This window comes from Mobula birostris, chromosome 8 (assembly GCF_030028105.1).
Source record: "Mobula birostris isolate sMobBir1 chromosome 8, sMobBir1.hap1, whole genome shotgun sequence".
Classification (NCBI taxonomy): domain Eukaryota; kingdom Metazoa; phylum Chordata; class Chondrichthyes; order Myliobatiformes; family Myliobatidae; genus Mobula; species Mobula birostris.
The window spans coordinates 1,314,043-1,331,221 of NC_092377.1; the positions used below are offsets into that span (position 1 = coordinate 1,314,043).

General features: G+C 51.5%; 1 protein-coding gene across 2 annotated transcripts in view; it reads right to left on the bottom strand.

Moving 5' to 3' along the window:
• Nucleotides 1-11,283, bottom strand: part of efhc1 (EF-hand domain (C-terminal) containing 1) — an 85,018-nt gene extending 73,735 nt beyond the window's left edge. The window contains exons 1-2 of one of the 2 annotated variants that reach the window (XM_072264676.1): nucleotides 11,174-11,283; nucleotides 2,835-3,056 (exon numbers count right to left, since the gene is read on the bottom strand). In XM_072264676.1, the coding sequence (XP_072120777.1) occupies nucleotides 2,835-3,056; nucleotides 11,174-11,236 (285 nt within the window). In that variant the 5' untranslated portion in view covers nucleotides 11,237-11,283. The remainder of the gene's footprint in view (nucleotides 1-2,834; nucleotides 3,057-11,173) is intronic. The other variant, XM_072264678.1, reaches the window with a different exon arrangement.
• Nucleotides 11,284-17,179: the final 5,896 nt, after the last annotated feature.

Genomic DNA, 17,179 nt, shown 5'->3' on the forward strand with positions numbered 1-17,179 from the left:
GCAAAGAGTGGGAATAAATGGGACCTTTTCAGAATGGCAGGCAGTGACTAGTGGGGTATTGTAAGGCTCAGTGCTGGGACCCCAGTTGTTTACAATATATATCAACGACTTGGATGAGGGAATTAAATGCAGCACCTCCAAGTTTGAGGATGACACGAAGCTGGGCAGCAGTGTTAGCTGTGAGGAGGATGCTAAGAGGATGCAGGGTGACTTGGATAGGTTAGGTGAGTGGGCAAATTCATGGCAGATGCAATTTAATGTGGATAAATGTGAGGTCATCCACTTTGGTGCCAAAAACAGGAAAACAGATTATTATCTGAAAGGTGGCCGATTAGGAAAGGTGGAGGTGCAACGAGACCTGGGTGTCATTATACACCAGTCATTGAAAGTGGGCATGCAGGTACAGCAGGTGGTGAAAAAGGCGAATGGTATGCTGGCATTTATAGCTAGAGGAGTCGAGTACAGGAGCAGGGAGGTACTACTGCAGTTGTACAAGGCCTTGGTGAGACCACACCTGGAGTATTGTGTGCAGTTTTGGTCCCCTAATCTGAGGAAAGACATCCTTGCCATAGAGGGAGTACAAAGAAGGTTCACCAGATTGATTCCTGGGATGGCAGGACTTTCATATGATGAAAGACTGGATCAACTAGGCTTATACTCATTGGAATTTAGAAGATTGGGAGGGATCTTATTGAAACGTATAAAATCCTAAAGGGATTGGACAGGCTAGATGCAGGAAGATTGTTCCCGATGTTGGGGAAGTCCAGAATGAGGGGTCACAGTTTGAGGATAAAGGGGAAGCCTTTTAGGACCGAGATGAGGAAAAACTTCTTCACACAGAGAGTGGTGAATCTGTGGAATTCTCTGCCACAGGAAACAGTTGAGGCCAGTTCATTGGCTATATTTAAGAGGGAGTTAGATATGGCCCTTGTGGCTAAAGGGATCAGGAGGTATGGAGGGAAGGCTAGTACAGGGTTCTGAGTTGGATGATCAGCCATGATCATACTGAATGGCGGTGCAGACTCAAAGGGCCGAATGGCCTACTCCTGTGCCTATTTTCTATGAAAAAAAAGAAAGGTTCTATGAAAAATTTTGTAAGGATTTTGCGAACATTGCTCTTCCATTAACTAACCTCTTGAAGAAAAATGAAAAGTTTGTTTGGACAGAGCTTTGTCGAGGCCTTTGATAAATTGAAAACTATTGTATGTAGTCAACCTGTGCTCAAATCTCCTGACTTTGAAAAACCATTTTCATTAGCTGTAGATGCTAGTGATGAAGCTGCAGGAGCAGTGTTACTTCAAAGAGATGAGGGTGATGAAGTTGATCATCCGTTAGCTAAGAAATTTAATGCCCATCAAAGAAATTATTCAACAATAGAAAAGGAATTATCTCTTGTTTTGGCTTTACAACATTTTGAAGTGTATGTTGGTACTACTCAGAAACCACTCATAGTTTACACTGATCATAATCCGTTAGTGTTTTGGAGTAAGATGAAAAACAAAAATAGAAGATTACTAAATTGGAGTTTAATGTTACAGGAGTAGAATATTTTGATCACTCATATTAAAGGTAAAGATAATGTGATTGCTGATTGTCTTTCTAGATGTTAAATGTACAATGAATTTTTTTATGAAGTAGTATTTTAACATTTGTAACACTCCTACTGCATATTAGTTTGTAAAGTGCTGAAAGATAATACTGTGTATATTGTGTATGTTGTAAGTTTTATACCTTTTTTTGTAAATTGTTAATTGTTAAAATTTTGTTCCTTAAGAGACCAAAATTTTGTTTTGGAGGGAGGTGTTACATACCTCAAGGAGATCTTGTGACTTTCTTGTGAGAATGATGTAATGGTCTTTTGGAGGTCACCTGATGTAATTTTCCTGCCGATGTGAGTTCACGTGATGACATGTTCACCACGGGTATAAAAGGGAAGGCCCCTGATGACGCAGTTTCGAGTAATTTGTTACTTCATGAAAGTCTCTCCTAATTGACTATATAAATCTCTTGGACTTGAAAATTTACCATTTGAAGAACTGTGTTTTGAATTTATCGCTTTAAGAACTGGTTTCGCATTTATCGCTTTAAGAACTAGTACGAAGTAGTGGTTTACTGAATGACTGCATAGCCGTTTACTTCCGGTTAGGGTTTTTGTTTTTTTTCATTGTTTATCAGTGGTTAATAAATGTTTGCCTGTTTATAAATCCTGACTCGATATATTCATTGTTGCCGATCACGTGACAGTATTTAACTCCCTTCCTCCGATTTCAGCCTTGTTGACCCTTCACCGAAGCACAGCAGGGGCTACACTCCCTGCTTACCTCAGTCTGCATTCCAGGAAAGAAGCTTACAATTCAGATTGACACCACAAAGGAATGTTATTATTTGGTATTGGCTTAGTACTTCTGAGCTGCAGTGACAGCGTTAGACTTTACGTTAAAAGTTTTAGTTAGCGGCCCCTGTTGGTCTGACATTCATTCTTTTTGCCTTTTTTTGCATATATTCTTCGTAAAACTGACTGAACTGTTCATTTTGCTGCTGTGTCTCTCCCTCTACACTTAGCTATGATGTGGCGTGGGAGCTGAGCAGTCTGTAGCTAGGCAGGCAGTGGAGGGGGGAGGGGGAGTTTGGGGTCAATGAGGTGGGGAGGGGAGAGGGGCACCGTATGGGGCTAGAGGACAGGCTGTAGAGGAGGGGGAGTTTGGGGTCAATGAGGTGGGGAGGGGAGAGGGGCACTGTATGGGGCTAGAGGATGGGCTGTACAGGAGGGAGGGTTTGGGGAATGAAGGGGGTGTAGGTGGAGTGGAGTTCAGGGGGAGGCAGCTGTGGCTCACCTGCTTGTCGAAGGCCACATGCACAGGGATGAAGTCGGACAGAGGGGCTGTCCGGCTCTGTCCGTAGGTCAGGGTGGGCTTCCTGTTTGCCAGTTCATCCTCATCCGACTGGGACAGCTTATTCACAGGGATGGGCTTCCCGCCGATCCCCACTTTGGGCACAAGCGGCAGAGCAATTCCGTTGCGGTAGGTGAAAGTCTGTGACCGGTGGAATTTCCATTGCTATGACAAGAGAGGGGGTGAGACAGTCCCAGGGTGACAGGACCTCAATCCCCTCACCCCACACGTCACAATCCCTTCCCATACCTCCATTTGCCTGCACACTGCTGTCCGCTTCTCCCCATACTCGGTGAAGCGTATGCAATTCCACATGACCCGGGCTGTTGTTCTTACGGAGGGGAAGGTGGGAGAGGAGAGATGGCCTGACCTTCATCCCAATCCTAGTGGCTGAACAGGGTACAACGTGCCTGGAGCTACTTCCTACGGTCTTCCCGGGAAGGGCTGATGGAGGAATCTGACAAGAACACAGCGGTCTTCACCAAGGATCACAAATGGAGAGTGAGGGCGGACGGAATGAGGGAGGGAGGGGGGACAGACTGGGAGAATGAGGGGGGGTGGTGGACTGAGGGTGTGAGGGGGGACGGACCGAGGGAGTGAGGGCAGACAGAGGACGGGAGTGTGAGGGGGAAAATGGGAAAGGGGGGTGGTGGACTGAAGGTGTGAGGGGGGAGGGAGGACTGAGGGAGTGAGGTTGGACAGACCGAGGGAGTGGGGGGAACAGACCGAGGGAGTGAGGGGGAACGGAGGACCGAGGGAGGGGGACGGAGGACCAAGGGGGTGATGTTGGACATACCGAGGGAGTGAGGGGGGACGGGGGACCGAGGGTGTGAGGGGGGACAGACCGGGAGAGTGAGGGGGGGAATGGGAGAGTGAGGGGGAAAACGGGAGAGTGAGGGGAGGACGGAGGACCAAGGGAGTGAGGGAGGACAGGAGAGTGAGGGGAGACAGACTGAGAGATTGGAGGACAGATTGAGAGTGACCTCATGTTTGTGGGCTTTATAATTAGGGGCAGAGGTTACAGTCAGAATCAGTCCTGTTCTCATTGCACTATGTTGTGAAGTTTGTAGTTTTGTGTCCAAGGCACAGAAAGTGGTGGGCGTCCAGGTGCAATCTGCACAGTTGTGATCACCATCCTACATGGAGGATGTGGTTACACACAGAGAGTGTGCAGAGGAGATTCTCCAGGGTGCTGTGTGTGCTGGAGGAATTCAGTTTTGGAGAGAGTTAAACTGGCTAGATGTTTTCCCCAAGATAAAGGTGGCTGTGGGGCGTGACCTGAGGCAAATGAGATTATCAGGGGCACAGATGGCATGGATAGGGGGCATAAATGAGAGGGTATACAATCGTTTCAAGTTGAGAGGAAGGAGATCTGAGGATTATGTATTCTAGCCAGTTTGACCTCTGTTGGTCAGGTCTAGGGCTGAATGTCCTGTGCTAAGCAATAAAGGGCATTTCAAAAGATTTGCAGTTCAGCTTGAGAAATCTACAGTCTGGATGTGAGTCATAGAACAAAGAACATCGACCATAGAAATCTACACCATATTACAGGCCCTTCAGCCCGCAATGTTGTGCCAACCATGTAACCTACTCTCGAAACTGCCTAGAATTTCCCTAGTGCATAGCTCTCTATTTTTCTAAGGTATCAATGTCATGTTGTAAGCTCTGACAGCCCTCCACACTATCCACAACACCTCCAACCTTTGTGTCATCAGCACATTTACTAACCCATCCCTCCACTTCCTCATCCAGGTCATTTATAAAAATCACAAAGAGTAGGGAGTCCCAGAACAGATCCCTGAGGCACACCACTGGTCACCAACCTCCATGCAGTATATGACCCGTCTACAACCACTCTTTGCCTTCTGTGGGCAAGCCACTTCTGGATCCACAAAGCAATGTCCCCTTGGATCCCATGCCTCCCTACTTTCTCAATAAGCCTTGCTGAAATCTATATACACTATATCTACTGCTCTTCCTTCATCAATGTGTTTAGTCACATCCTCAAAAAATTCAATCAGGCTTGTAAGGCACTTATCAAAAGCCTTTGACAAAGCCATGCTGACTATTCCTAATCATATTATGCCTCTCGAGATGTTCATAAATCCTGCCTCTCAGGATCTTCTCCATCAACTTACCAACCACCGAAGTAAGACTCACTGGCCTATAATTTCCTGGGCTATCCCTACTCCCTTTTTTGAATAAGGGAACAACATCTACAACCCTCCAATCCTCCTGATCCTCTCCTGTCCTCATTGATGATGCAAAGATCATTGCCAGAGGCTCAGCAATCTCCTCCCTCGCTTCCCACAGTCACCTGGGGTACATCCTGTCCAGTCCCGGTAACTTATCCGATTTGATGCCTTCCAAAAGGTCCAGCACATCTTCTTTCTTAATATCTACATGCTCAAGCTTTTCAGTCTGCTGTAAGTCATCACTAAGATCCTTTTCCGTAGTGAATATTGAAGCAAGGTATTCATTAAATACCTCCGCTAGTTCCTCCGGTTCCATACACACTATTAAACATTTCCTTAACTTGTCTGTTCCTATCCCTCTCCAATGCTATGGTAAAGGAGATAGAGTTGTGATCACTATCTCCAAAATGCTCTCCCACTGAGAGATCTGACACCTGACCAGGTTCATTTCCCAATACCAGATCAAGTACAGCCTCTCCTCTTGTAGGCTTATCTACATATTGTGTCAAGAAACCTTCCTGAACACACCTAACAAACTCCACCCCATTTAAACCCCTCACTCTAGGGAGATGCCAATCAATATTTGGGAAATTAAAATCTCCCACCACAACAACCGTGTTATTATTATACCTTTCCAGAATCTGTCTCCCTATCTGCTCCTCAATGTGACTGCTACTGTTAGGTGGTCTATAAAAAACACCCAGTAGAGTTATTGACCCCTTCCTGTTTCTAACTTCCACCCACAGAGACTCCGTAGACAACCCATCCATGACTTCCTCCTTTTTGTAGCCGTGACACGCCCTCACCTCTTTTACCTCCCTCCCTATCGTTTTGAAACATCTAAAGCCTGGCACTTGAAGTAGCCATTCCTGCCCCTGCACCATCCAAGTCTCTGTAATGGCCACAACATCATAGCTCCAAGTTCTGATCCACGCTCTAAGCTCATCTTCTTTATTCATGATAGTCCTTGCATTAAAATAGACACATCTCAAACCATCTGTCTGAGCGCGTCCCTTCTCTATCACCTGCCTATCCTCCCTTTCGCACTGTCTCCAAGCTTTCTATCTGTTATCCAACCGTCCTTTCCTCTGTCATTTCAGTTCGGTTCCCACCCCCCAGCAATTCTAGTTTAAACTCTCCCCAACAGCCTTAGCAAACATTCCCGCCAGGATATTTGGCCCCCTCGGATTCAAGTGCAACCCGTCTTTTTTGTACAGGTCACAGCGGCCCCAAAAGAGGTCCTAATGATCCAGAAATCTGAATCCCTGCCCCCTGCTCCAATCCCTTAGCCACACATTTATCCTCCACCTCACTCTATTCCTATACTCAATGTCACGTGGCACAGGCAGTAATCCCGAGATGACTACCCTTGTGGTCCTGCTTCTCAATTCCCTTCCTAACTCCCTGTGGACTGTGTTCAGGACCTCCTCCCTTTTCCTACCTATGTTGTTGGTACCAATATGTACCACAACCTCTGGCTGTTCTCCTTCCCACTTCAAGATATCATTGACGCGATCAGAAACATACCGGATCCTGGTACCTGGGAGGCAAACTACCATCCGTGTTTTCTTCCTAAGTCCACAGAATCACCTGTCTGACCCCCTAACTATAGAGTCCTCTATCACTGCTGCCATCCTCTTCCTTTCCCTACTCTTCTGAGCCACGGGGCCAGACTCTTCCCCCACGTAGGCAATTCCCCCCCAGCAAACTCAACCAGGAATACTTACTGTTAATGGGGACAGCCACTGGGGTACTCTCTGGTACCTGACTCTTACTCTTCCCTCTCCTGACTGATCTTCTCCAACAATTGCCCACCACTGAAGTCAGACTCACTGGTCTATAATTTCCTGGGCTATCTCTACTCTCTTTCTTCAACAAGGTTAACAACATTTGCAAACCTCCAATCCTCCAGTACTTTTCTTGTCCCCATTGATGATACAAAGATCATTGCCAGAGGCTCAGCAATCCCCTCCCTCGCTTCCTACAGTAGCCTGGGGTATATCTCATCTGGTCCCGGAGACTTATCTAACTAAATGCTTTTAAAGAGCTCCAGCACATCCTCTTTCTAAATGTCTATATGCTGAAATGTTTCAGTCTGCTGGAAGTCATTCCTGCCTCTTGTGAATCTCTAGAAGGTTACCCCTCACCCTCTTCACTCTAGGGAAAATGCTGCCAGCCTGTCACCCACTCAGGACCCCCATCACCCAGGACATGCCTTCTTCTCATTACTACCATTAAGGAACAAGTAGCCTGAAGACACACACTCACTGTTTCTTCCCCACCTCTATCAGATTTCTGAATGGACACTACCTCCCTGTTTTTCTCTTTCTGCTTTACTTATACATGTTGAAAATATATTTCATTGTAATGTATTTTGTTAGTATGTACTGCACTGTACTGCTGCTGTAAATCAACAAATTTCACAACATACTGTATGCCAGAGATATTAAACCTGATTCTGAATCCATTGTAGTAGCGATGGGAGCGCAGGTGTAGGAAGCTGGCCTCATGGTGATCAGGTGCGAGAGGGTTGTGAGGGTGGACCCAATGTCCCAATGAGGGTGGTCTCTCGACCAGTCAATGCTGGGCTCAACTCCAGCCCCAACTCTCAACCTCAGCTCCCCCTCCCCTGCACCCCTCCACCCCTCCCAGACCCATCCCAACTCAACTTTAATCTCTAGCCCCATTCTCCCCCTCAAACATCCTCTAAACCTCCTCCTTCTTCTCTTCCCTACCCCACTCCCAGACCCAACCTACCTCAACTTTAATCCCCCTCTTTCCTCCTCAACCCTCTACCCCCTTGTCCCCTTCCCATCAGCCCGGCCTCCCCCTCAACCCGCAGCCCCACACTCTCCCACCCCGGCCTCCCCCTCAACCCGCAGCCCTACACTCTCCCTCCGCGGCCGCCCCCTCAACCCGCAGTCCCACACTCTCCCTCCCCGGCCTCCACCCTCAACCCGCAGCCCCACACTCTCCCTCCCCTCAACCCGCAGCCCCACACTCTCCCTCCCCGGCCTCCACCCTCAACCCACAGCCCCACACTCTCCCTCCCCGGCCTCCACCCTCAACCCGCAGCCCCACACTCTCCCTCCCCGGCCTCCCCCTCAACCCGCAGCCCCACACTCTCCCTCCGCAGCCTCGCCCTCAACCCGCAGCCCAACACTCTCCCTCCAATGCCTCCACCCTCAACCCCACACTCTCCCTCCGCAGCCTCGCCCTCAACCCGCAGCCCCACACTCTCCCTCCCCGGCTTCCCCCTCAACCCGCAGCCCCACACTCTCCCTCCGCGGCCTCGCCCTCAACCCGCAGCCCAACACTCTCCCTCCCCACTCCCCCACCCTCAACCGGCAGCCCCACACTCTCCCTCCCCGGCCTCCCCTTCAACCCGCAGCCCCACACTCTCCCTCCCCGGCCTCCCCCTCAACCCGCAGCCCCACACTCTCCCTCCCCGGCTTCCCCCTCAACCCGCAGCCCCACACTCTCCCTCCCCTCAACCCGCAGCCCCACACTCTCCCTCCCCTCAACCCGCAGCCCCACACTCTCCCTCCCCGGCCTCCACCCTCAACCCACAGCCCCACACTCTCCCTCCCCGGCCTCCACCCTCAACCCGCAGCCCCACACTCTCCCTCCCCGGCCTCCCCCTCAACCCGCAGCCCCACACTCTCCCTCCGCAGCCTCGCCCTCAACCCGCAGCCCAACACTCTCCCTCCAATGCCTCCACCCTCAACCCCACACTCTCCCTCCGCAGCCTCGCCCTCAACCCGCAGCCCCACACTCTCCCTCCCCGGCTTCCCCCTCAACCCGCAGCCCCACACTCTCCCTCCGCGGCCTCGCCCTCAACCCGCAGCCCAACACTCTCCCTCCCCACTCCCCCACCCTCAACCGGCAGCCCCACACTCTCCCTCCCCGGCCTCCCCTTCAACCCGCAGCCCCACACTCTCCCTCCCCGGCCTCCCCCTCAACCCGCAGCCCCACACTCTCCCTCCCCGGCTTCCCCCTCAACCCGCAGCCCCACACTCTCCCTCCCCTCAACCCGCAGCCCCACACTCTCCCTCCCCTCAACCCGCAGCCCCACACTCTCCCTCCGCGGCCTCGCCCTCAACCCGCAGCCCAACACTCTCCCTCCCCACTCCCCCACCCTCAACCGGCAGCCCCACACTCTCCCTCCCCGGCCTCCCCCTCAACCCGCAGCCCCACACTCTCCCTCCCCGGCCTCCCCCTCAACCCGCAGCCCCACACTCTCCCTCCCCGGCTTCCCCCTCAACCCGCAGCCCCACACTCTCCCTCCCCGGCCTCCACCCTCAACCCGCAGCCCCACACTCTCCCTCCCCAGCCTCCACCCTCAACCCGCAGCCCCACACTCTCCCTCCCCGGCCTCCACCCTCAACCCGCAGCCCCACACTCTCCCTCCGCAGCCTCGCCCTCAACCCGCAGCCCAACACTCTCCCTCCCCGGCCTCCACCCTCAACCGGCAGCCCCACACTCTCCCTCCCCACTCCCCCACCCTGAACCCGCAGCCCCACACTCTCCCTCCCCGGCCTCCACCCTCAACCCGCAGCCCTACACTCTCCCTCCCCACTCCCCACCGGCAGCCCCACACTCTCCCTCCGCGGCCTCCCCCTCAACCCGCAGCCCCACACTCTCCCTCCCCAGCCTCCACCCTCAACCCACAGCCCCACACTCTCCCTCCTCGGCCTCCCCCTCAACCCGCAGCCCCACACTCTCCCTCCCCGGCCTCCACCCTCAACCCGCAGCCCCACACTCTCCCTCCCCAGCCTCCACCCTCAACCCGCAGCCCCACACTCTCCCTCCCCTCAACCCGCAGCCCCACACTCTCCCTCCCCGGCCTCCACCCTCAACCCGCAGCCCCACACTCTCCCTCCCCTCAACCCGCAGCCCCACACTCTCCCTCCCCGGCCTCCACCCTCAACCCGCAGCCCCACACTCTCCCTCCCCAGCCTCCACCCTCAACCCGCAGCCCCACACCCTCCCTCCCCGGCCTCCACCCTCAACCCGCAGCCCCACACTCTCCCTCCCCGGCCTCCACCCTCAACCCGCAGCCCCACACTCTCCCTCCCCGCTCCTCCACCCTCAACCTGCAGCCCCACACTCTCCCTCCGCAGCCTCACCCTCAACCCGCAGCCCCACACTCTTCCCTCTCCGGCCTCCACCCTCAACCCGCAGCCCCACACTCTCCCTCCGCAGCCTCGCCCTCAACCCGCAGCCCAACACTCTCCCTCCCCGGCCTCCACCCTCAACCGGCAGCCCCACACTCTCCCTCCCCACTCCCCCACCCTGAACCCGCAGCCCCACACTCTCCCTCCCCGGCCTCCACCCTCAACCCGCAGCCCTACACTCTCCCTCCCCACTCCCCACCGGCAGCCCCACACTCTCCCTCCGCGGCCTCCCCCTCAACCCGCAGCCCCACACTCTCCCTCCCCAGCCTCCACCCTCAACCCACAGCCCCACACTCTCCCTCCTCGGCCTCCCCCTCAACCCGCAGCCCCACACTCTCTCTCCCCGGCCTCCACCCTCAACCCGCAGCCCCACACTCTCCCTCCCCGGCCTCCACCCTCAACCCGCAGCCCCACACTCTCCCTCCCCAGCCTCCACCCTCAACCTGCAGCCCCACACTCTCCCTCCCCTCAACCCGCAGCCCCACACTCTCCCTCCCCGGCCTCCACCCTCAACCCGCAGCCCCACACTCTCCCTCCCCTCAACCCGCAGCCCCACACTCTCCCTCCCCGGCCTCCACCCTCAACCCGCAGCCCCACACTCTCCCTCCCCAGCCTCCACCCTCAACCCGCAGCCCCACACCCTCCCTCCCCGGCCTCCACCCTCAACCCGCAGCCCCACACTCTCCCTCCCCGGCCTCCACCCTCAACCCGCAGCCCCACACTCTCCCTCCCCGCTCCTCCACCCTCAACCTGCAGCCCCACACTCTCCCTCCGCGGCCTCACCCTCAACCCGCAGCCCCACACTCTTCCCTCTCCGGCCTCCACCCTCAACCCGCAGCCCCACACTCTCCCTCCCCGCTCCTCCACCCTCTCTCTACCCTCACCCGCACCGTCTCCAGCCCGCTCTCACCGTGGGGTCGCGGACAGAGTTCCCCGGCAGCAGAGGCAGCCCCCGCACTGGGTAACACGACATGGTCCCGCAGGAGCAACGGGCGTCGCCCCTGATCCCTCCGGTCAGCCGTTGCTATGCGACAGCGACGGGACGGCGTTTCCATGGAGACGGTAAACAATGCGCTGGCAATCAGAGCGCGGGGGCGAGGGCGGGGAGACATGGATACGCACTCACTCTGATAGACTGACAGAGAGAGACGCACACACAGGGTGATAGATAAGTTCGTGGCCCAAGGTAGAAGGAGTCGATTTTAGAAAATCTAGCACATTTATTCTTCAACATAGTCTCTTCCTACGTGTACGCACTTAGTCCAGCGGTCATGGAGCATACGGATCCCTTCTTTGTAGGAGTGGTCTGCAGCAGGGTTGATTGGTAGAAGGAGATATGTTATTAACTTCAAACATTCTGCATTATCACTCAAAGAGTTGAACTGCATGAGAATAAATGGGGAAGACATAAAACAAGTACAGAACTTTTGCTACTTGGGAAGCTGGGTGACATCAGATGGCAGGTGCGACATGGACATCAAAAGAAGAATACGGATGGCAAAAGACACCTTTATGAGAATGAAGAGTATACCGACCAATACTAAACTGGGTATGATAACCCACCTCAGAGTACTGAAATGTTACGTTTATCCAGTTATGTTATATGGTTCAGAATGTTGGACAATATCTAGTAACATGAGGAAACGAATTGAAGCAGCAGGGATGTGGTTTTTGAGGAGGAAGCAAAGAATATCATGCACGAAATGAATATCTAACGAGATGTCATGAACAGAGCAAGCACAAAAAGAGAAATAATGTATGAGATCATGAAAAGGCAACTTGGGGACTCCATTGGACATGTGATTAGGAAAGAGGAGTTAGAATGCATGATAATTATGGGAAAGATTGAAGGGAAGAAAGCAAGAGGAAGACAAAGACAAATGATGATGGAGACAGCAGCCAAAGAACTGGAAATGAATACCAATGAATGGATCCACTTGACCCAAAACAGGAGTGTGTTGGCCATGGCAGTCAAAGCTCAAACTGGGCACGGCACCTGATGATGATGATGATGTAACGAGAGTGTCTTGGACTTCCAGGTGGGTCACAGCAGGGGTGATTGATTAGTTCATGTCCTTAGGTAGAAGGAGATGGGTTATACAGCTCGTTACATGCACATGCAGCTCAACTCTTTGAGTGAAAATGCAGTAAGTTTGAAGTTAATAACTCATCTCCTTCTACCTTAGGCCACAAACTTATCAATCACCCCTGCTGTGGACCACTTTCTGAAGGTTCAAGATGTCGACTTCTACAAAGAAGAAATCCGTATGCTCCACGACCGCTGGACTACGTGTGTAAATGTAGGAAAAATAAATGTGCTAGGCTTTCTAAAATTGACTCCTTCTACCTTAGGCCACAAACTTATCAATCATCCCAGCTGTGTGTGTGTATAGAGAGAGAGACAAAGTGAGAGAGAGAGAGAAAGACACACATACACACACACACTGATAGAGAGAGAGAGAGAGAGAGAGAGAGACCATAAGACCATTTGACATAAGAGAAGAATAAGGCCATTCCATCATGGCCGATCCCAGAACCCACACAACCCCATACATCTGCCTTCTCACCATATCCTTTGAAGCCCTGACTGATCAGGAAACAATCAACTTCCACTTAAATATACTCACGGACCTGGCCTCCACTGCAGCTCAGATTCACCACTCTCTAGCAAAATAAATCCTCCTTAGCTCTGTTCTAGAGGGTTGCCCCTCAGTTTTTGAGTCTGTGCCCTCTAGTTCTGGAACCCCCAACATAGGAAACATCCTCTCCACATCCACCCTATCTAGTCCTTTCAATATTCAGTAGGTTTCAATGAGATGCCCCCTTCCGCATTCTTCTAAATTCCAGTGAGTACAGGCTCAAAGCTGCCAAACTCTTCTCATATGTTATTCCCTTCATTCCCAGAATCATCCCCGTGAACCTCCTCTGGACTCTCTCCAATGACAACACAACCTTTCTGAGATATGGGGCCCAAAACTGTTGACAATACTCCAAGTGCAGCCTGACTAGTGTCTTATAAAGGCACAGCATTATCTCCTTTTCCAAAATACATTACCATACATTTCCCAACACTGTATTCCATCTGCCACTTTCTTTGCCTATTCCTCCAATTTGTTTAACTCCTGCTGCAATTGCATTGCTTCCTCAGTACTACGTACCCCTCCACCTATCTTTGTATCATCCACTAACTTTGCCACAGAGCCATCAATTCCATTATCTAAATCACTGACAAACAATGCGAGGAGTAGAAGTCCCAATACTGACCTGAGGAACACCACTAGTCACCGGCAGCCAAACAGAAAAGGCTCCTTTTATTCCCACTCGCTGCCTCCAGCCTGTCAGCCATTCCTCTATCCATGCTAATATCTTTACTTTCACGTTTTTTAGTTGCTTTTTGTTGGATTTTAAAACTTTCCAGCCATCCAACTTTCCACTCAGTTTTGCTACCTTATATGCTCTTCCCTTGGCTTTAGGATGGCTCGGGTCCCCAGTGATCCTTCGGGCCCATTTTACACGCCTGTCCTTGTAAATGCCCTGAATCATGGGAAGTTCACAACTACAGATCAACTACAAAATCAGTCACTGAAAGTAAGCATGCAGGTACAGCAGGCAGTGACGAAAGCTAATGGCATGTTGGCCTTCATAACAAGGGGAGTTGAGTATAGGAGCAAAGAGGTCCTTCTGTAGCTGTACAGGGCCCTGGTGAGACCACACCTGGAGTATTGTGCGCAGTTTTGGTCTCCGGATTTGAGGAAGGACATTCTTGCTATTGAGGGAGTGCAGCGTAGGTTCACAAGGTTAATTCCCAGGATGGCAGGACTGTCATATGTTGAAAGATTGGAGTGACTGGGCTTGTATACACTGGAATTTAGAAGGATGAGAGGGGATCTGATTGAAACATATGATTATCAAGGGATTGGGGACGCTGGAGGCAGGAAGCATGTTCCCGCTGATGGGTGAGTCCAGAACCAGAGGCCACAGTTTAACGATAAGGGGTAGGCCATTTAGAACAGAGTGGAAGAAAAACTTTTTCACCCAGAGAGCGGTGGATTTGTGCAATGCTCTGTCCCAGAAGGCATTGGAGGCCAAGTCTCTGGGTGCTTTCAAGAAAGAGTTAGATAGAGCTCTTAAAGATAGTGGAATCAAAGGTTATGGGGATAAGGCAGGAACAGGGTACTAATTTGTGGATGATCAGCCATGATCACAGTGAATGGCGGTGCTGGCTCAAAGGGCCGAATGGCCTACTCCTGCACCTATTGTCTATTGTCTACAGATGCGCCGGGCTGTCCGCGCCACTCTCTGCAGAATCCTGCGATTGAGGGAGGTACAGTTCCTGTACCTGGCAGTGATGCAGCCAGTCAGGGTGCTCTCAATTGTGCCCCTGTAGAAAGCCCATATCAAATTTCCTCAACTGTCTGAGGTGAAAGAGGCGCTGTTGTGCCTTTTTTGCCACACAGCTGGTGTGTACAGACCACGTGAGGTCCTCGGTGATGTGGATGCCGAGGAACTTGAAGCTGTTCACCCTCTCAACGCCAGATCCATTGATGGGTCTGCCCCAGGTACACAGAGATGCAGATCCTGAGAGACCGTGTTAGGGATCTGGAGCTGCAGCTTGATGACCTACAGCTTATTAGGGAAAGTGAGCAGGAGGTAGATAGGAGATAGGAGCTACCAGGAGTTAGTCACCCCAGGGCTGCAGGAGTTAGGTAAGTGGGTGACAGTCAGGGAAGGGAAGGCCACCCCTGTGGCCATCCCCCTCAGTAATCATTATCTCTTTTTGGATGCTGTTGAGTGGGGTGACCTGACAGAGGACGAACACGGCGATCGGGTCTCTGGCACTGAGCCTGGTTCCCTGGTGCAGAAGTGAAAGAGGAAGATGAGGAATGTGATAATCATAGGGGATTCCATAGTGAGGGGAACAGACAGGAGATTCTGTCAGCCTGATAGAGATACCCGCATGGTGTGTTGCCTCCCAGGAGCCAGGGCACGGGATGTCTCGGATCGGGTGTGGAGTATTCTGAAGGGGCAGAAGTCTCGGTACACGTTGGTAAAAACATAGGTCAAAAAAGGGAGGAAGTCCTGAAGAGAGAATTCAGGGAGTTTGGTAGGAAGCTGAAAACCAGGACCTCTAGGGTAGTAATCTCGGGGTTGCTGCCTGTGCCACGTGCTAATGAGCGCAAGAATAGCATGATCAGGCATATTAATGTGTGGCTGAGAGACTGGTGTAGGGGGGCAGGGCTTCAGGTTCCTGAATCATCGGGGCATCTTTTTGGGAGGTACCACCTGTACATAAAGGACGGGTTACATCTGAACCCAAAGGGGTCCAATATCCTACAAACACGAAGAATTCTGCAGATGCTGGAAATTCAAGCAACACACATCAAAGTTGCTGGTGAACACAGCTGGCCAGGTAGCATCTCTAGGAAGAGGTACAGTCGACGTTTTGGGCTGAGACCCTTCGTCAGGACTAACTGAAAGAAGAGCTAGTAAGAGATTGACTTCTCAAACTTCCGCTAATGCCCCACCTCCCCCTCGTACCCCACCTGTTATTTATTTATTTATATACACACATTCTTTTTCTCTCTCTCCTTTTTCTCTCTCTGTCCCTCTCACTATACCCCTTGCCCATCCTCTCGGTTCCCCCCCCCCCCTTTTCTTTCTCCCTGGGCCTCCTGTCCCATGATCCTCTCATATCCCTTTTGCCAATCACTTGTCCAGCTCTTGGTCTGCTGCGTTCACCAGCAACTTTGATGTGTGTTGCTCCAATATCCTAGCAGGCAGGTTTAATAGAGCTGTTTGGGAGGGTTTAAACTAATTTGGCAGGGGGATGGGAACCGGAGTAATAGGACTGAGGAAGGGGAAAACAGAAATAAATCAAGATAGCGTGCAACAGAGATGATAGAAAGGACAGGCAGATGAGAGTGAATCACAGCCAGTGGCATGAGTTACAGGGCAATAGAGGTGTGATGCATTTAAATCAGAGAGCAACAAATACTGGACTGAAAGTGTTATATTTGAATGCACGCAGCATAAGAAATAAAATGGACGATCTTGAAATTCAACTACAGATTGGTAAGTATGACGTTGTGGACATCTCTGAAACTTGGCTAAAGGATGGCTGCCATTGGGAGCTGAATGTCCAAGGATATACGGTGTATCAGAAAGATAGGTTAGTAGGCAGAGGGGGTGGTGTGGCCCTGTGTATCAGAAATCATATTAAATCATTAGAGAGGGATGACACAAGATCAGAAGGTGTAGAGTCTCTATGGGTTGAGTTAAGAAATGGCAAGGATAAAAGGACCCTTATAACAGTTGTATACAGGCCTCCAAACAGCAGCCGGGATGTGGATTACAAATTACAGCAGGAGGTAGAAAAGGCACGTCAGAAGGGTAATGTCATGATATTTGTTGGGGATTTTAACTTGAAAGTGGATTGGGAAAACCAGGTCAGTACTGGACCTCAAGAGAGAGAACTTGTAGCAGGTTTACGGGATGGCTTTTTAGAACAGCTTGTTGTTGAGCCCACTTGGGGATCGGCAGTGCTAGATTGCAATAATGAGAGCTTAAGGTCAAGGAACCCTTAGGGAACAGTGATCACAATATGATCACTTTGAAATTTGAGAAAATGAACTTTCTGTGGAATTAAACGGAAAAGCTATTCAGGCACTATTGGACACTGACCCTGGTTAAGAGACTGTTAGTTTCCCCAGCTGAATGTGTGAACTTCTCCTTGGCTTTGATGATCAGGTCTTTCTTTTGCAGGTGGGAGTGGTTAGCCACCTGCCAAGAGATATGGTCATTGGGCGGGATTTGCCTGTGTTGTCTGACTTGTTACAAAAAGCCGGATCTGATGGCACAGCAAAGTTTTCATGCCCTGTGATTTATGAAGACCAAAAGACATAGGAGCAGAATTAGG